The 20,333-nt window shown below is 39.9% G+C and overlaps 1 protein-coding gene across 6 annotated transcripts in view; it reads right to left on the bottom strand.

Moving 5' to 3' along the window:
* Positions 1–810: 810 nt before the first annotated feature.
* The window catches only part of EVC (EvC ciliary complex subunit 1), a 58,889-nt gene continuing 39,366 nt past the window's right edge, over positions 811–20,333 (bottom strand). For 3 of the 6 annotated variants that reach the window (XM_042807938.1, XM_042807935.1, XM_032984453.2), the window contains exons 13-21: positions 17,950–18,059; positions 16,424–16,634; positions 10,688–10,894; positions 9,758–9,902; positions 6,253–6,361; positions 4,177–4,303; positions 3,817–3,910; positions 2,525–2,630; positions 811–1,511 (exon numbers count right to left, since the gene is read on the bottom strand). In XM_042807938.1, coding sequence (XP_042663872.1) covers positions 1,430–1,511; positions 2,525–2,630; positions 3,817–3,910; positions 4,177–4,303; positions 6,253–6,361; positions 9,758–9,902; positions 10,688–10,894; positions 16,424–16,634; positions 17,950–18,059 — 1,191 coding nt within the window. In that variant the 3' untranslated portion in view covers positions 811–1,429. The remainder of the gene's footprint in view (positions 1,512–2,524; positions 2,631–3,816; positions 3,911–4,176; positions 4,304–6,252; positions 6,362–9,757; positions 9,903–10,687; positions 10,895–16,423; positions 16,635–17,949; positions 18,060–20,333) is intronic. The other 3 variants (XM_042807936.1, XM_042807934.1, XM_042807937.1) reach the window with 3 other exon arrangements.

Genomic DNA, 20,333 nt, shown 5'->3' with positions numbered 1-20,333 from the left:
TTGCCGAGCCAAAGAAGTCACAGTGCATCGGGGAGACCCCGCTCGGGTGATTAGAGACCCTGCTTGGGTAATTACAGACACCCCGCTTGGGTGATAATGCTGCATCCTGTGATGGGAGCCACTGCCGCTCTGCATGGTTTAAAACATCATCAACTCTAATATTAAAAGCTTCCTTCTTGCCATCTATGTAGAGCGCCCTGCAAAATTAAGATGTTCAAACAGAGGTAAATATGCTGCATCTGTTTTAAAAAAAGCACAACAACCAGCAACTAAAACGTGCTGATCAGGAAAGCTGAGAGACCATGGAGCCCAAGTACTGAAATACCAGAATCAAATGCTTGAAGTTGTACAATTTAGAAAAAAAAAATTTTACAGAGTCTGAGGTGAAAATTAACCATTTAACAATTGTGTGTAACATGCCTGGTAAAGTCATTTATGTGGCTGCACTTTCGTCTGAGGTAAACTGCATAACTGATGCAGTATTTTCCATCATGAGCCAAAGGACAGCCTTTTTGTTACCAAAATGTATGATCATTTTTAAAAGGCAGAAAATGTTCATTTCATGAAAGCTGGAATATTGCTTAAGTGGGGTAATTTATTACACAATACAGGTGCTCTGTACAGCCAGTAAGAACTAGCTGCTTTGCATAACAAGAAGAATTCCCATAGGAAACGTAATGAGCATAACAAAGTATGTTGGAAACAAAAGAGTGTACTTAAGAAGACGAGAAACTGAACTATAAAAAATGAAACAGTAAACTGGTTTTGTCTCATTCTTCCTAAAAGTAATAATTTGAAATCAGAGACAAATGCAGAGAAATATGTTTATAAAAATCCTTGTACAAATTTAAAAAAGCATACATAGCCTTGGAAGCACTACAATGTAACAGACGACAGACCAAATGTAATCTTTTGATGTACCAACACCATCTGAAGTCTGTTCACATATTCTTTACATTTCTATCTATTTTTGTTAGTCCAAAGCAACATCACAAAATATTAAGATCTGCTCTACCACATTTAGGGCTCAAAAGCCCTAAAAGCTCAAAAGCACATCACTACTGTAATGAAACCTTACTGAGATACACCGACCTGGGTAACCAGCCTTGTGTGGATCTGTTATCCTACAGGTGCTCTTTCCTTAAGTATATTCCTAATCTAAAACTATCCCACCTCCACATTCCCCAAGTGATCTGGAAGAGAATTCCTTGCTGCCCCTTACCAAAACCAAGTAGGAATGTTGTATTAACAGCTAAAGGAAGTCGAGGTTGATTCTTGCTCTGTAGCTAAAGAAGATTTCTCAGTGGCTATTATTGATGTTCTTCGTTGTTCCTCAGTAGAGCAGCTCAGTAAGTATTTATAGCTGCTGAAGTTCCCCAGAAGAATGCTTTGGTACTCTGTGTTCAGACAGCTCATATAAATACTTTTACTACCTGTTGCCTCTTTTTTTTAGCATCTTTGAGTTTTTCTTTGGTTTAGTCTCCCCTTCATGTGGACTCTGTAACCTCTCTCTGAAAGAAATAAACAAGAAAAATTAAAAAAAAATGTAGACGGTGTTTCTAAAATGCTACAGTTCTCTCTTAAAGTAAATTAATTTTGATAAGAGAAAAAAGGCACTTGCTATATAACTTCTACACTCACTGGTTTCAGCCGCCTCTGCTGAGGCTGACAAAATGAAGTTGCATAAAGATAAATGTTCCTTTGTTAGGTCCCTGTTCCCTACACACGTATGCCTTGTTGGCTGTGGGAAAGGAGTGTGTGAAAAGGGTTGATGCCATCAGGGAAAGGAGCCATCTCCTGAAGTCAGTCCCAGGCTGAGGTCACTCAGGGGATAAATACTTTTCCCCAAAGGCCTGTGGCTCCTGAGAACCAACTGTTTGCTTTGCCTGTCAACAGGATTTTCTCTGCTCAATATATCAAGCCCCAGCGACCAGCTGGCTGGTTTGATCTGCCCGTAGTAATCAGCTGGCATCTTTCAGGTTTGTAGCCATTTCTTCTCCTCTAGTTAGCACCCCAGCATAAGCCAACTGAAACATCTATCAAGAAAATCATTGTTAGAGCTGCTACCCTCATCAGCCAAAGACTGGCGCTTGCCTTTGTTCCTGAAATAAAGGTGGAAGTTGAAAGCCTAAATACCACAGACCATATTTTGTTTGCTACATGTCAGCCTAGTTCCATTGGATTCACTTGTCTCTGCTGATTTATGATGTCTGTGACTCAGGTTTTAAAAAACGTAATTAAAGGAAATTTGGAAACAGTATTCCTCATTTCTCTACCTAAAATCAAAGTTATTTATAAAATATATAGCAGCACGGACTAGCAAACTCAGATGATTTTCCTAAATTTAAAAAAGAATACGGGGAAAAAAAAGGTCAAGTACATGTGAGATGTACATGTAACTATTAAAGAAGCCATTCAGCTAGTGTAGGCATTATATTTTGGGTTTGATTGACATACCAAGTAGATTTTGTACTGCATTTTATAAGTAGTTTTTCACACACCATTTTTTTAGTGTCTACTGTACCTGCCTAAGCCAGAAGTCAGTCCAGGGGGATCTTGAGTACTTTCATGAGAATCATCTTTGTCTGCTGATTCTGGTGACTGAGAGGTCTTTCTTTTTGTTTTTTCCCCTGAATTGCCAAATGCATGTGGATTAAAAGAAAAAATAATCACATAGCAGAGCTTGTTTGGTTTTGATTAACCTAAGCAAAAACATACACTTTAACTCTTTATACATACATGTTATTGCTCCAATGAAAGCATTCCACTTCACATCATTCTAGAATATTGTTTTATTACCATTGGTTAGTTCTCACAGAGCAGACCTTGAACTTTCACACTTGTTGAATACTGAAGTAAGTTTCCATGAGGTGCAACAGTTGAAAGCCCTATCATATATTTTCTTAGGAAGTAATTGAAAATGGCTTTTTACTACCAGCAAACAGAAGAAAAGCCAATTCATCATTTTATGTGATTTGAATCACAACAATCCGATGCTAAGAAGTCACTGTTTTTAGGGCCCTAAGCTAAGCTTCCACATGTGTCCCTGGGGTCATGGTGCCTACCAGGGCAAACAGCTCTGCATGCTTGAGAAACAATTGACCAGGGAGAGAGACTTCAACATTGTTCAGGTGAGTGAGGAGTGAGCCGCTCTTCCCTTTTGGGCACCCATCTCACCTTTCAGCATCTTTCAAACGTAATGCCAACTGTTTCACTCTGGTAATGACAGAAGGATTGCATAGCTCAAAGGATGAGAATTTGCAGGCTCCACCCCAAGCGTGGATCATGAAATACCACTGCTATTCTGACAGTTTGTTCCTAATTGTCTCTTGAATAATGAATTAGTCTAATTTGTTGAAACTGCAGTAAATTAATATAAATAATTTAAGTAAGATTTTACTTTTGAGCATGTGTGTGGGAAGGCGATTCTTCCATTCTACCAGGAAAATGAAAGCTTGGAGATTCAGCTCTGCTGTCCTCCCAAAGACTTAGTGATTGAGGTGAACAGAGTAATTTCTAAAGAACATGGTAAAGACATGAAAAATAACTTTGGTTTGAGCAAGGCAAAGCCTTACCTCAGTGGACACACGCAATCTATTGGCTAAAGGACTGCTCTGGAGTGAGGAATGGTGACACTTATTTGTGTCTCTGCTATTGGCGAGTTGGGTGACTTTGAAAGGTTGCCTTACTTTTCTATATCCCAGTAAGGGAAATGGCACTGATGAAAAATCTCTCCTGAATTGTGTAATATTGCAAAACATGCACTGGTATGTGGAATGATGTGGGGTTTTTTAAACAATTCAGTATTGTACCAACCTGCTGGCTTGCTCCTTTTGGAAGGCTTCTTTTTCACAGCCACTGGAACTCGGGCCAGTGCAGCCAACTCACTCACAAAGTCCTGCTCTGCTTCCTGCGCACAAGGATAAACCAGAAGTCAATTTACACAATACAGTTTGAGTCTGGATTATGTTATTCTACATGTGGCATGACAAAAAAGGCATATGTCATTGCAGAAACACAGGAAACAATATGGTTATCATCAGGAAAGCACTTCCTACAAGACAGTGGTGAATCTGAGCACTGATTTCAACTAGGACAGCGAAGAGACCCTTACAACCTGTCCAATGATCTGCCATGGACTGCTTCAGATCTGTGAGTCATTTCACCCTGATTTACCTTTAGCTGATTCTCCAACTCAGTTTCTAGGTGATGCAATCCCAGCAGCTTCTGTTTCAGAGATTCCAGACGAATTTGTTGCTGCAGTTCAAACTGAGCTAAAACCTTCTTTTGTTGCAGCACCATCCTGGTCATGAGAGATTTAACAGCACCAACGTTGTTCAGGTCAAGGGAGGAATACAAACTAGGCAAAGTGTATTTAGAACATTTTGTAGAGAGAAACATTAACAGTATCGGCCCATCCAGCTTCTACAGAGACAAAAAATTTTGCAGTAGATTTTTAGATAGATTTACTTATTTTAATAACCTGCCTTGGCTCTCCATGGGATACAAGCTCCTTTTGGAGGTAGGAGTTGCAGCAGGAGTTTGGGTTGTCCATGCCTGGACTTTGGGAGCCAGAGTTCAGCCCTGATGCTGAAGTCTGCTTTCAAAACCAATGTATGTTTCAAAGTCAGCCTTACTGTCTGCTTGCCAAAGAGACAAGTTGCTAGAAGATCAGGTGTGAAGATACAGGATTAAGATTTATGCATTTCATTCAGGGCTCTTCAGTACCAGACAGAGCCTGAGCCAGAAACATGGTAATTCAAAACCTGGCAACTGGGAGCACTGACAGCTATATTCTTCACTTGTTTTATTTTGCTGGTAAAAGATTAATATTAATACAGTAGAACACAAATGACTGCAACTTTACTGAATCTTTATTTCTTCTGTTTCCTTGCCTGATCTACCTTGAAGCAATGCTGTCAATCACCCATCGCATTCCTCAGTGAAGGAGATAACATGAATTGTTTCTGACATCTACACATAATGAAACTGCTATTGTAATGGTCAATGCTTACAAAAGGTGAGCTCTCAAATTTGCTTTTTGAACTCACACTCATAACCTTGCATCAAGGGCAAAAGGAAATAAAACAATCTATGTTGAGTTTAATAGGAGTTAGACAAATTAATGGAAATTTAGTCATTAATTTACCCAGGACTGGGATTTGACTGCAAAAGAAATCATAATGACAATAGGAAAATGGGTTTGATTACTAATGGTTATGAGGACAGCTGAGATACTGAATAGTTACACTCTTCAATACCATATTTCTGCTTGCATGAAGGGCAATTTGATTGTATTTTAAGACATTAGAACAGATTATGGGAGAAAAAAATGAGACAACAGCTATAAGTGAATTTTTATGTCAGAATAAATTATAAACTTGATAATGAATAACTAACAGATCTTTTATGAAGCCCTTTATTACATTAATCCATTTTTATACTAATTCAAACAAGGATGAAAACCAGAAAGCAGGCAATGATTTCTTTTAATTTAGAAGTAACAGAATGTCTTAAAAAAGAATTACACCTCTTTACAATGTCTAAATTGCAGATGCTTTGTTGTTCTGGATAATAAACGAAGAATAAAGAAATAAAATGATTAAAAAAATGTATCATGTGCATGCCAAGTCAAACAGCTTTTTATGACAACTTATTCCTTTGGAATTGCAGTGCTTTTTGTCTGAACTCTAAGTTTCATAAAATCAGTAATTAATTAAATATGATTTTTATTTAATTAACATTTGAGGGATTCCACTCTAAATCTAGTGCAAGTGATCTTGGTTGTCCAAAGCATTCACTGAAATCTTCTTGTCATCTTGAGTATTATTTACGCTTTTCTCTTCATTATGGTATGTGTTTACTCAACAGCAAACTAAAAAACACTTTTGATGTTCAAAGCTGGAAAGATGCAATGTAATAAATTAGACAGCATCGGTTCCCATCCTACATTTACATTAAATTTCTTTTAAAATGTGACATATGTTTTGGCATTGTTTTTCATTCTCTCTTTTCAAACTGTCTATGTATAGTTCTTCAGTCTGTAATTAATGAGCATCAAAAAGCTTATTTAATAAAAAAGTAATTTTCTGAGATCAAAGGGTAGACGTAATTTGGCAACAGATATTTCTTTTCCATCAAAGACAAATAGAAAATGCAAACCCAAGATATTTATTCACCTAGACATTTATGTAGATCTGCAAACACTCACAACATTTGAATAGAGTCAGCAGTGCTGCTGCCTGCTCTTACCTCTGATGGACTGTGGATGATACGTTCAGGAAGCCTTTGGTCTGTTTTTCTTTCAGTGCTAGTTCATTCTCTTGCTTATTCCCAAGTCTGACCCTTTCACCTCTTTCTGCTGAAATAACATTTTTGTAAAATATTCTGTTCAAAATTACAAACTCTGAGTTGTGGCAACCTTACAATTTATGTTTTATATCAGCACAAATTAATCCCTTTTCCAGGTAGTCTTTCCAAAGTTACTGCTCCTTAGGGATATCAAGTACTTCTTACACACACTTGCTCTGCCACTGTGATCTGTTGCACAGACAATAGTTTGTGCACCATTCAGCTGAGATGGTAATGTCACTAAATTCCTATTCTTACTTACTTCTCCCACTAGCCTAACTGATTAACATGGAATTCAAAGCAGAACTTTTATGAAAAGACCTTGATGCCTTAAGCAAGAACTGTAATACCTAAACGAAAAATGCAATATGAAGAAAACTTCCACTCAGAGGCCACTTAGTCTGGGGAATGCCTAACTTCACTGGATGTCTCCTCATTTGAGGGGTATTCTGGGTACTTTTGCGTTTGATCACAGTCTGTGAGTAACTTGCTGTTTACCTGCTGACCAGGCTCCTGACTCTTGTCCCTGAAGCCCTGCCTGGCAGCAAGGCTTGCGGCAAGTTGACAGATAGGACCAGTTTCCTTGCATGGCTTTTAAATGAAACATAGAAAGAGGGAGATGGATGGGTTTTTAACACATTAGGGTACATAACATTCATTTGGGGAACATCTGGTGTTTTCTGAATGCTTGGAGAGGCTGACAGGTACCTCTCCTGCCAACGGCACCATCAGGGAGCAGTCACTGGCTGCACTCTAGGCTAGGCTGGGCTGGTTGGGCCAGGGGAGGTACTCTCCACCTTTTTTCCTGTGGCTGTGACAGACACCACCATATTTACTAGGTCAAGGGACACCCAAAGAAGCAAAATCCTCTAGCTAGACATTAAGTACAGTCACTAGGAGTCTGAAGACTAGCATTATGATTCTTACTCCCAATTAGCTATCACTGAATTATGTACATAAGAACTTTCCTATGTGGCCATTCTATTCCTAGGGCTATCACATAGCAGGTGGCTCTACTGCCAACACTATTTCTTCCATTTTCTGTTTTAGAGACAAGTTATGAGAGCATTTGGTGAGTAAGATCACACTCTCAGAATGCTAATCATGCTTGGAGTTCGCCTAATTGATCAGCCCTTTTTGAAAAGGAAGAAACATGGATGTTCTTCCTCCTGGCTGAGCTTGGATGAAAAGTAGTTGACTGGCTAGCAGGGATTAGGGTGTCCTGGATGTGCTCCAGAGCTGAGCTTCAGGCTGTTAAGAATCACAGAGAGAAATATAAGTGCTTCTGGGGACAATACAGAAGCGTAAAGGAGAAAGGAGTGGGGTTCTGCAGCACGAATTTGGACTTCAGTTAGAGGACTTACAGGTACTAAAGCATCAAAGTCCCTTATTAGATGGCAGTGCTCACTCCTAATGTAAAAAGCACCAACAAAGCTGAAGTAGTTATCTGTTGATACTGAAAATCTCAGCTGGGCTACAGCATGCACATGTAGGTGTGCAGTATTTTTTCACTGTAGTCGTTCATTTGATCTTTGAATTTCAGCTGGGCTTCTCTCTGGCCACCCAAACCTAAAACACTCCTGCTTTTATTACCAACATAAATACTCTCATCCTCCCTCATGTCTGCAGACTTGCACTGCAGCAAAAGGATTTTATTTTTCTTCAGCTGAAAAGAAAATGTGCTCCATTTACACGTGTAATTTTCTTCCTTGCAGTTCATGAAACACCACTGAAACAACAACATATTCACACAAACTCTAGGAGAAAAAATACTCTAAATGAGCAATCACCAGGAGGCTGACTGTGGTTCTAGTGATTGGTATTCTAGGTCTCACAGACTAACTGGGAGACCAGTTGAGAGCAGTAGCAAAACACCGATGAAACTGAACATTCAAGTGTGTAATGACATCTATCTCTGCTTGGTTCAGAGAAGCATTCTGGAACAGGCTTCAGTTTTAATTCTTGCTTCAAGGAACTCAAATCAAAGGGATTTTAGACACTGTAGTTGGCTGAAGCAGGGCCAAAGAGGTCTTTAGAGGGACTCTGTGAGAACTTCAGTAACTGATTGTCAAAAATCCCCACACAGATTTTGCCTTACCTAGCACTTCAGCTTTGAATATTAAAGTCTTCAAGGTTCACAACAGGGCAGTGCGGAGCAGATCAGTTCTGTCTTATAACCAGTAAACATATCTAGCTAATATTGTGACTCACAAATCCTTCCTACCAACTCATCTCTGAATTTCAGCCTTGAGTGGATACACCTGTTCCTCTTTAAAAACTCTTCTGTGGTTAAAGAATCTTTTCTATTTAAAATGGCTAACTCTATTTTTAGAAAAAAATCTGTTCCATGTGTCTCAAATAGTAGCCTCTGATGCTACGGGCATTTTGCTAACTTGTTAACTTCGTTTAATGCTAACAGTGTTTATCCAGGAGAGGGGAAAGTGTTTACAACATACATCAGTAATCACAGCTTGCTTTTGTTCTCCTGTCCTGAAGGAACTGAGCAGTTAAAAATAAATCCAGGAGACACTGCCTGCATTTATGTGAGATCCAGCAGTTAATAAACCTCTTCAGCATTTTCACAACCTGTGAGAGGGTCATGGTTAACAGCTAAGAAACAATGCAGTAGCTTAAAGAGTGTTTCAGGATGGGCATGCTTGGCTTTCTGGTGTCTCCTCTAATGCATTTCCTCAACTTCAGAGATAACAACATTTCACTGAGCCAAAAAAAGGAATTAATATAAGAATCCACTCAACAAATCTGAGGGCAATCACCTCAGAGAAGGAAGACTGCCAATGATGTTTATGATTTCTAACTTGGGAGCAGGGATTGCAAACCCTGATCTCCCCCCATCCAGGGAAAAGATTCAGCTTGTAGGCATCCATCATATACCCTCTCTTTATCAGTATTTGACTCATTGTTTAATTTTATTTGCATATATTAATATGCAAGGTTGAATAGTGTTTATGGCAGATGTTGGCTGTACAACCTAATTCTTGTGCAACTCCTTGCTTTCTGCATTCTTCTGTCTTGTGTTGAGGTTTAGAGCACCAGAAAACCAACTGCTGGTGGCTGTGACTATGGTGTATTTCTGATCTTAGATTGGTGAACCAGAATTCATGGTTAAACTATAATCCCCAACACTGGGTCATCGTTCTGTGTATGTCTGTACTAAACTTTGAGTAACAGAGTCCTGCAGCTATGACTGCAATTCAGGTAATTGCTAATAATAACAGTTCAATCACTTCTCCTTCAAAGATGGAAATGGACCGAGACACTCGTTTTGTTGCTTACTTTAAATAACAGATTCCTGTTATCTTTAAAAACAATCTTCACAGTGATAAGAAAATGAATTTATCTGTTAAAAAAATAAGAATTATCTTATACTTGTCAGTATCTTACATACCTTGTAAGGATTTTAGTTGCTGAAGCTTTTTACCTTCATAGTCTTCTGTGATTTTTCCTAATTGCTGATAGTAATTTTGCACCAGTCTACTGATATTATTGCTGGTCCCATACACACTTTCTACAGCAGCTTCCACCAGTCTCTCCTGTATTACACAGTTCAAGTCACAATTCATTTTCTAAGTCAAAAACAGGTGTTTTGATCTGTCTAAAACTGAAGACCCATTCTAATTTTGTATACACACACAAAATTGTGAATTTTGTGCTTTAAAAATGTGTCACACAGAGATGCTGGAAAACAGGTAATTGCATTAATCTGTGGAAAATTTCAACATGAAAAATTATAGCAAAATCTTTCTAATGTGCTTCATCTGCATCTGCAAAGGGGCCATTCCCATATCTGTTCAATCTATACAGCCCATTTTACCTGTCAACCTAACTCCTAGCAAAGTAAATCAATATATGTGTAGCTTAACTACAACTTTTCATTATACAGAAAATCTAAATATTTACTTTGGAACAATTTTATTAAGCTACAAAGCAAGTTTTATTTTTATTTAATTATTTATCCATGAATTAATATTAAGCTGTTTATACAGAAATAATATTACTTAACCATAAAACCTTAATCAATAGATAACCATCTCCATTTCTTCCTCATTTTTGTTACTCTCTGTCATCAAGAACTCTTTTTTTTTTTACATTCCACACTTTGGCTTAAACCTGTTCTGCCTGCTATAGCAAGTCACTAGAAAATACTGTACCTCTAAATAAGTAAATACTTTGCAAGGTATCTTCAGTTTTAACACAGGTTTTAATGGCCTCCAGCTGATACTTCCAGGCACAGGGTAATGCATAAGTGGAATTGCCTTTCACTTTAGCAAAATAGCACTCAGTTTGTTTGGAAAACCACTGCTGAACATTTCCATACCTTGAAGTCCTGTCCATCATCTGAACTCTTTTTTCCAGCTTCCCGTTGGGCATGCTGCAGCAGTGTCTGCCCAATCACCTGCTCCATGTGCTGCTGAAGAAACTGAAGAGCTTCTTGGATTTCTGTGACTAGCTGGTGGTGAAATTCTAAATGCGTTTGCTGCGTTTCTTCCTCAAGCTTTTCCTCCTCTTCCAGAATGTGGGACTCCTAGTAATCACACAAAAAGATAGAACTGCCATTTAAATATGCTGACAAACTTAGTCAGCTTGTCTTTAAAAGAAACTCCTACACCCACTCAGAATATTATTAATACTTAAAATAATCTAATTTCCAGTGGAAGTTTATGTACAGTCATTTAACAAATTTGTCTTTGCAATGAAACTATTGCCTCTGTCACAGTATATACAATAACAGCTGCACCCTGTCCCAATAGTCATTTCTAAGTGAAGTATTCCCATCTTTGTATTCTGTGCTGTTGAATTTGGTCTTACTTCTACCAAAAATATCAACAATCTAGGTCAAATATTCTGAGTCCTGTAAAGGATAATTGTGGATGCCTCGATAAAGTGCACAGGAACAAGGCAAGCATACGGTTATGCACCTGGAATACTTGTACAGTTTGTGAGGTTCACCTGAGAAAACTTGTTATATTGGTATTACTGACCCTGAGAGAGGTCATGAACATGTTTAACAGCACTTGGAAACTGTCTGCGCTCTTGGCATCTGTGGTGTTGAGTTCTACTGCTTATCCACACGTTTCTTAATTCGGCACTCTTATTAGAAACAAGTGAAAAATTGTTCCCTATTCACATATTTTATGCCAGTTTTAAAACCTCTGATAATCCAGGAGACACCTGTTTTTTATGCTGAAGAGTTCCAGCCCCTTGAGGTCTTTGGACCATCCTTGCCACCATTTAATATGCTTCTTTTTAAATCCACTTTGCCTCTAAACTCTCTTCAGCACACAATAGTACACACTCACCAGCACAACCTGTTCTGTCTTCCTCACATATATTAGTCTTGCATAGATTGCCTTCTGTTGAGTTGCTGATGTCCCTCATATTAATATTCTCATTTAAGGCTAAATAACATTAAATTATTCTGGGGGATTTGACAGTACCTATTTGATACCCTCTTGGAAATAAGAAATGCAAGTAGAAAAAACCCCTGCTCTGCTCACATTTGTCTGTGGAAAATAATGATGTCCCTATTAATGCTGGGTTAATTCTGACATGTCTTTATACCTCACACATATGATTTTAATGATTTTTTTAAGACAGAATGTCATTAAGTCATTTATCTTTTTTTTTTTTAAAAGACCCAATGTCATGTTACCATGTCCAAGCTAGGATTCTTTAGTATTGTGTTACATTTTATATGAAAACAACAGAAAGACATGACACTGTCTACCAGTCTAAAATTGGCACAAGCCAACCCTAAGTTTAGTTCAAACAACATGGTATGTCTAAAATGCTGGTTAACTGTCTGTAAATTAACTTTTTCCTTAACTCCTTATACATTGGTTCTAGTTTTGGGTCTTTTAAATTTATAACATTTTCTTCTCTCTGACTTTTCACAATTCCACACCTGGGCCCCACTTCTTTAGCAGCAAGTATCTTATATGTGTGTTTTTAGGCACTTCCTTGTGAGATGGGCTTTAGCTAGACGTGGAAAGAGGCTGTAATGGAGAGAGGCCAAAGGAACGGTAATATCTGGGGACATTTCATTTTCATTAGGGAACACAGTGATTGCATCAATTAACATCCCTGTGGGATTTAAGTGAGAGCGAGTAGTGGAAAGCACATGACAAGAATGCAGTCATATGCATTTGTATTTTATTATTTTATATTTTATTTCTTCTGAATCTTAATGAGATTTGCACACTTAACAGGAACTACTTCAATAGAAGTATCAAATACGGAAATGGGAGCAGACAGAATTTCCTTATTCCTCTTCCAATTGGAAAATTAGGGTTTGTATTCATAGAATCCTGGAATGGTTTGGATTGGAAGGGACTTTAAAGATCATCTAGTTCCAAGTCCCCTGCCATGGACAGGGACACCTTCCACTAGACCAGGTTGCTCAAAGCCCCGTCCAACCTGGCCTTGAACCCTTCCAGGGAGGGGGCAGCTACAGTTGCTCTGGGCAACCTGTGCCAGTGCCTCACCACCCTCATAAATAAAGAATTTCTTCCTTACATCTAATCTAAATGTACCTTCTTTCAGTTTAAAATCACTACCTCTCGTCCTATCCCTACACTCGCTCATAAAGAGTCCCTCCCCAGCCTTCCTGTAGCCCCCTTTAGTACTGAAAGGCTGCTCCAAGGTCTCCCCAAAGCCTTCTCTTCTCCAAGGTGAACAACCCCAACTCAGTCTGTCCTCCTAAGGGGGGTGTCCCAGCCCCCTGACCATCCTTGTGGCCTCCTCTGGACCCACTCAAGCAGGTCCATGTCTTTCTTAGGCTGGGGGCCTCAGAGTTGAACACAGATAGTACTCCAGATGGGGTCTTACAAGAGTGCAGTAGATGGGGAGCATCACCTCCCTTGACCTGCTGGCCACACTTCTCTTGATGCAGCCTAGGATACAGTTGACTTTCTGGTCTGTGAGCGCACATTGCTGGCTCATATTAATTTTTTTATTCACCAATACCCCCAAATCTGTCTCTGCAGGGCAGCTCCCAAACCACTCATTTCCCAGCCTGTATTTGTGCTTGGGATTGCCCCGACTCATGTGCTGGACCTTGCACTTGGCCTTGAACTTCATGAGATTTGCACAGACCCACCTCTGAAGCCTGTCAAGGTCCCTCTGGATGGCATCCCTTCCCTCCAGCATGTCAACCACACCACACAGCTTGGTGTCATTGGCAAATTTGCTGAGGGTGCACTCAATCCCACTGTCCGTGTTGTCAACAAAGATGTTAAACAGCGCTGGTTCCAATACCACTCCCGAGGAACACCACTTGTCACTGATCTCCACTTGGGCATTGAGCCATTGACTGCAACTCTTTGAGTGCAACCATGCAGCCAATTCCTTATGCACTGAGTGGTCCATCTGTCAAATCCATGTCTCTTCAATTTAGAGATTCCTTTTTTTCCCTTTTTAAAAATTGAGGTTATGTTTCCTATTTTCCAGTCAGTGGGAACTTCACCAGACCACCATGATTTCTCAAATATGACAGACAGTAACTTAGCCACTTTATCTCCCAGTTCCCTCAGGACCTGTGGATGCATCTCATCAGATCCCATGGACTTGTGCACCTTCAGGTTCCTTAGATGGTCTCAAACCTGATCTTCTCCTACAGCGGGCAGTTCTTCATTCTCCCAGTCCCCGCCTTTGCCTTCTGCATCTTGGGCAGTGTGGCTGGAGCCCTCACTGGTGAAGACTGAGGCAGAAAAGTCATTGCGTGCCTCAGTCTTCTTCATATCCCAGGTAACCAAGTCTGTTTCCTTCCAGAGAGGGCCCACATTTTCCCTAGTCTTCCTTTTATCACTGACATTCCTATCGAAGTTTTTCTTGTTGCCCTTGACCTCCCTGTCCCTGGCCAGATCTAATTCTATCAGGGCTTTAGCCTTCCTATCCTGATCCCTGGCTGCTCGGACAGTTTCTCTGTATTCCCAGCAGGCTACCTGTCCTTGCTTCTACCACCTGTAGGTTTCCTTTTTATGTTTGAGCTCCTTGTTCATCCATGCAGGTCTCCTGGTGTTCTTATCTGACTCCCTGTCTTTGGATGAATCTCTCCTGAGCTTGGAGGAGGTGATCCTTGAATATTAACCAGCTTTCTTGGGCCCCTCTTCCCTCTTTACCCCATGGTACTCTGCCAAGCAGATCCCTGAAGAGGCCAGTCTTCTCTCCTGAAGTCCGGGGTAGGGAGTTTACTGTGTTCCTTCCTTGCTGCACTAAGGATCTTGAACTCCACCATTTCACAGTCACTGCAGTCAAAGCTGTCCTTGAGCTTCACACTCCCCACCAGCCCTTCCCTGTTGGCGAGAACAAGATCCAGCACAGCACCTCTGCACCTCTTGTCGTTGGCTTCTCTATCAGTTGGAGAAGGAATTTATCATCAATCCATTTCAGTAACCTCCTGGATTTCTTTTGCCCTGTTGTGTTGTCCCTCCAACAGATATCAGAGTGGCTGAAGTCCCCTGTGAAGACCAGGGCTTGTGAATGTGAGGCTGCTCCTAGCTGTCTACAGAGGGCCTCATCCACTCGGTCTTCCTGCTTGGGTAGCCTGTAGCAGACCCCCACTATAACGTCTCCTGTCCCTGCTTTCCCTTTAATCCTGATCCACAAGCTCTTGGTCGGCTCCTTGTCCATCCCCAGGCAGGGCTCCAGGCACTCCAGCTGGTCACTGATAGAGAGGGTGACAGCCCCTCCTCGTCTGCCCTGCCCATCCTTCCTAAAGAGCCTGTGTCCTTCCATTCCATCACTCCAGTCCTAGGAGCCATCCCACCACGTCTCTGTGATGCCAATCAGATCGTAGCCCTGCAGGCGTGCGTGCATCTCCAGCCTCTCTTGTTTATTTCCCACAATATGTGTGTTTGCATAGCAGCATTTAAATTGTGCCCATGATGAAGCTGAATTCCTTTGTGCTGCTATTCCAGCATTCTGCTGAGCTGTGATCCCTCTCCAGGCTCTGGGCATCTATTGCTGGCACTGGCATCAAACTGGTAGGAGTAGGATGGATTGAGGTTTCTCTCCTGCAGCAACCTTAGTTTAAAGCCCTCTTCTCCAGCTTGGCAAGCCTATGACTGAAGATTGCTCTTCTCCTTCTCTGACAGGTGGACCCCATCAATCCCCAGTAGACCAGGTTTCTCAAAGTAAGAGTTATGCATTATTTGCATTATTATGCAAATCAGAATTAGAGGGATGCAAAATATTATCTCTCAGCTAATTACACAGCGACAGCATGGAGCACAGGTCTGCAAAGTTTTGTATGGGTTCAACCCATATGTGCAGCAGCAGTGGGTTGGACAAGGGCTATCATTGACACCTGCTAGGGGGGTCCCTTGAGTTTGAAAACTGAAATTTGGTGTTGCTCCAGATAAATATACAATGCAGATAAGTAAATAACCAACAACACTTATTGGATTAACCCTAAAAAAAAAATAGTCACAAACAGATTTGAAAGCAACCAGTGGGAATATCAAGTTTAAAAATCCCTTAAACTTTCTCCCATCTCCTTGACCTACAGGCGACAGATTATTTAGAAGGATGTCAGGGGAATGGATGCTGAACAACTCACAGACAGACAAGAAAGAAAAAAGCATGTAAAATGATGACAGTATGGAAGAACTTGCTAGGTCTGGTGGAGGAAAGAATTTCTTCTGATGCTCAAGTAAGAACTTCTCAGTGCGTATTATGATCCTAACAGAATTAGTAGGAGTTCACTTTGCCCTGAAGCACTAATTTGTGTAGAAGTCCTTTATATATGTTGGCATGCCTTCTTTCATTAGTATTTTCATATAAAATAAATAGCTAAATAAGCTTGCTATGATAACACAGATCACAGATAGCTAGCCAGTAGATAAAGTATTAGGGAATTTAAAATGTCTGCCCAAACTAAGACAGGCATACTCAGGGACATCCTATGCCAGCAGTGGGTGCATTTTTGACAGAGAATATTTTCCTGTTTGGAACTTGAACATTTTTATTTTTGAGATCTTCTATGGTTACTTCTAATGCCAGACATCATAGCATATGAGACCTCTGGAGAAAACCACTCCAACACTGTACCTACCACTGCCTTCTGCAACTGCCACTGGTCTTCATCTTGGCAGGGAGAGGATCCCTTCTGCAGGATATGTTGCTCTCTCAGTTCTTGAAGCAAGCTCTTCTTTCTGGACAGTCTCATGCGGGCCAGGGCTGCCATTCCAACTCTTCGGAGGGTTAACCTTCTGAGTACTGAGCACATCAGAAGTCGGTGTTTTTGCAATATATAGTTAACAGACCTGTAAAAAAAGGACCATTTAAAAATCAATTAGTTAACCTGCTTGCTGATTTGGCACACCTGTGTTCAGCAAAGTCACTGCTCAAAGATGAGAAGCGTTACTATTCACTCTGTGTAATGTCTTCTTGTACAAAGCATGCCTTTGAAAGCTGCTCAGGTATAAAGAATGGGTATTGCTGTGATAGACCTCTAGTTCTGTCACACTGAAGTTCAAATAAAAATAGGAAGAAAACAGATAAATAATCATCTATAATTACATAATAGAAGTTTTTTTAATAGGAGACTTGAAATAAGATGGAAAAGGAATGTAATCAGAAGTACAGTAAAGTTATTTCAAGAAAACGCAGGACAGTGCATCTTGGATTAACAAGGAGGCACGCTCTGAAGAGACACTGAAGAGGCTAGTGTTAGCTAGCAGGGCAGACACAGCTGAAGCAAGTTTGTAGTATATTTTAAACAGGAGAGTAAATTTTGACATTGATTCTGGACCAGGTGAATTAAATCTGTGTGCACATTTGGGATTACATTGTTTGTGCCTTTATCTTAACTTCTGTGTATGTGTAAGGCATCGTGAACTCTCCAGATACCAAATGCTGGGAAACACTGAAGTCAGGGAATGTGACAATGTAAGGTTGAACTGAAAAGTAAAGCCAAAATAAAGGGGTGCAATGGCAATAATACCAATATTTCAAATAGACAAGTCTTCAAAGGATTTGATCTTTGGTAATGTGAAGACCATGGTAAATGAAGTCATTTGATATCTTTATCTAAATAAGGCAGATAACACAGAAACATGTTTTTTGAGAAGCACCTCTATCAAAGAGATATTTAGCTGTAAAAAGAGAAGGTAAAACTAAAAGCTTCCTTGGTGAATGCAGTCAGAGAACAAGAGAGGAGTCATTATGATGCAAAGCAATGGTCAGTGGTATTGTAACAGCAGAAAGCATATGTAGAGCTGAATGGTGCTGGACTGAACATTTTGTATGGAAGAATATACAACTCCAGTGTTACATATGGAGTGCAAAAAGAGGCCGGTTCAAGATTAGGAATCACTCACAAACATAGGAAGAGATACATAGAAAGCACATCACTCGGCAAAAGACAGAAAACTTTTTTTCTACTTACTAGGAGTCATAGCATGTTTTTTTTTAATTTGTTTTTGACACCTAGACAAAAAACAAGAGTAACTGCCTCTCTGTTTGAAGATGCTCATAATCCCTCTACACTGCTTTCCACAATGTCATATATACAAGTTTTTATCTGTGCATGCAGCAGTGCAGTTTTACCCCACTACTTACTGATAAAACCATGCTTACTCATCACTGAGGCATCCTAGTCTGCTTACGACACCTTGAATCATCTTCTCTTGTTTCTCAGACAGGTGCTTTTGCATCACAGCAGACAGAGCATATTCCTTTAACCATAGCTAAAAGCAGGGAAAAAAATTTAGTCGTAAGATACTCTGATTTCAGTCATTCTAGTCACATTAAGAAACAGGGGTGTATTTGATTTTATTTTGCTGAAACCCATCATTTTCAAGAAATAAATTCATGCTGAATTAAAATTATTCTACTTAGCAATATTTTTTTTCTCAATGATCAAAGCCTTAAACAAAGCTCACTGAAAAGAAAGGGGGGCTTTGCACTGGTTTGGATAAGCCCTGAGCTGTGTCTCCTACAGATTTTCTGGTTTCAGCAACAGAAGAACACGAGAAAAAGAACAATATGGCATAAAATACTGCACTGACTCTTATCAGCAGTTTGCAGTGGGCATTTTCTTTGGATTTTTTTTCACTGGTAAAGAATGTAGTTTTTATTTCACTGAACAAAATAAAGATATCTTCCATCACACTTTTGTGTATAGTACACAGTGCTAATAGTAAAAATGGAGAATGTTTGATGAAGTTTATGGACTGCAATCTTACAGCTCCTTAGGAATGATATTTAGATCAAAAAATTTAATCTTTAAATGTTTTGATGGATTTGCCATTAGTCTGTAAACTTCTGGAGATAATGATTTAAGATTTTGTTTAGTGTATTGCCAGAATTTAAGGAATAATAAATAAGCCATAAGATGAAATTGTTGTAAGGCCCAAGCTCTATTATCGTGAGACAAAGAGTATATTTTAGGTTACATTGGCAGCTGGATAAATGCAGGTTGCCTACAGACATATACAGAGCTCTAAATTAAATATAATACTCAGGCTTTCTGACAGCTTCACTTCATGTTCTAGTCTCATTCAGAACATGAGAGACTAAATCTTCTATTATTGCAGGCAGCAAAGTTTCACTGTATCAGTATGTCTAGCAAAGAATTAAATATGTAATTGCACAATTCTTAGTGTTAGGAATTAGGAGTGGTACTGGGCCTTTCTACTGGATTTGATAGTCTTTTGCTTGGGAAGAAGCAGTGATCTGTGCAGGAGAGAGGCTTTATCTGTGAGCACAGTATGAACTCCCCCAGGAAGAACATCAGAAACCACATAATTTTTGGCCTTCAAATAAAAATGCATTTCTTTCTTGGATAGTGCCTTATGTGTCGTATACACAGCAGCACATCTAACTGACCCCTCTCCATGCAGAAAACCTTACCAAAACACATGCTCCTGAGCAGGACGCCTGAGAAGGATGGGCAGGCAGTTGACAACGGGTGACAAATGGAAAGAGTGCAGCTGAGTATGAGAAGCGTAGCCTGAAGGGCCATTCAGCGCTGGAGAGCCCGCAGGCTGCTCTCGGAAAGAGCTGCAAGATGTACCTGTGTAGCCAGACCTCAACTGATTTGAGACTAGGAGATTCTTAAAATCACAGAGCACAGCTGAGCACAGCGCCCTCCCTGATTGCATGCTGCAACTGTCAAATTAAGATCTATCACATCTCCAGATAACATCATAACAGATGGCAAATACTTGCTTGAAGTAATAACTGTATCAGTATTTCCCTTCAGCAGCTCTGTGGATATGGCTTCCTACAGTTTCACACCTCTCTGCATACACCTTGTAGATCCATTGTATTGTGTATTTTGATGTCTCTTTCAGCACTTATAAGAAGGGCTGAAAATGACCTTTTACTTTATAGAAGTATTTTCATTTTCAATGAGAGACTGGCAGTGGCTCAGATGTGGGTTCCCATCATTTTTGGAAACCTGGTTATTCACTGTGAAGTTGATCTTGAAGGGCCTGTCTGCACGCTTACTGTCAAACAGCATGAGGGTATAGAACACCAAGACACAGGAGACAGGAGACGTTTTCTGAATTACAACTGAAATGGTAAATGATATAATATTGCAGCAAGAAACCAAAATTTAGCACCTCTGCTGCTATCAATATATCCTATCCAAAAAGGCACTCTGCATGATAACAAAGACAGAGATTGTAGTAATTTGTTACTTCTGTTAACGAAGAAATAGCCTAGTTCTGTAGTGGTGAACAGTTTCTTTTAAAGGAAAAGAATGAGTCACTTTTTCCATTGCAAGTGCCTTTCAGGTAAGCTGTATGCAAAATTTAGAAAAGGTCTCTTCACTTCCCTGAGACCAACGGAAAGCTGAGAATACATCAGAAAACCCTGCTGGCACACAGTTATTAAACTGAACAGCAGAAGTACATCAACCATATAAGCAGTAAAAGAACAAAGAGGAAAGGAGGGGGATTATTACACATATAAAATGGGATGATAAGTAAGGAAGATTGAGATTTGGACCAAAT

The sequence above is a fragment of the Tyto alba genome, unplaced genomic scaffold, assembly GCF_018691265.1.
Source record: "Tyto alba isolate M040663 unplaced genomic scaffold, T.alba_DEE_v4.0 Super-Scaffold_6, whole genome shotgun sequence".
Taxonomy (NCBI): Eukaryota; Metazoa; Chordata; class Aves; order Strigiformes; family Tytonidae; genus Tyto; species Tyto alba.
Note: the sequence above shows the minus strand (reverse complement) of the source record. Positions and strands in the feature narration are given on the sequence as shown.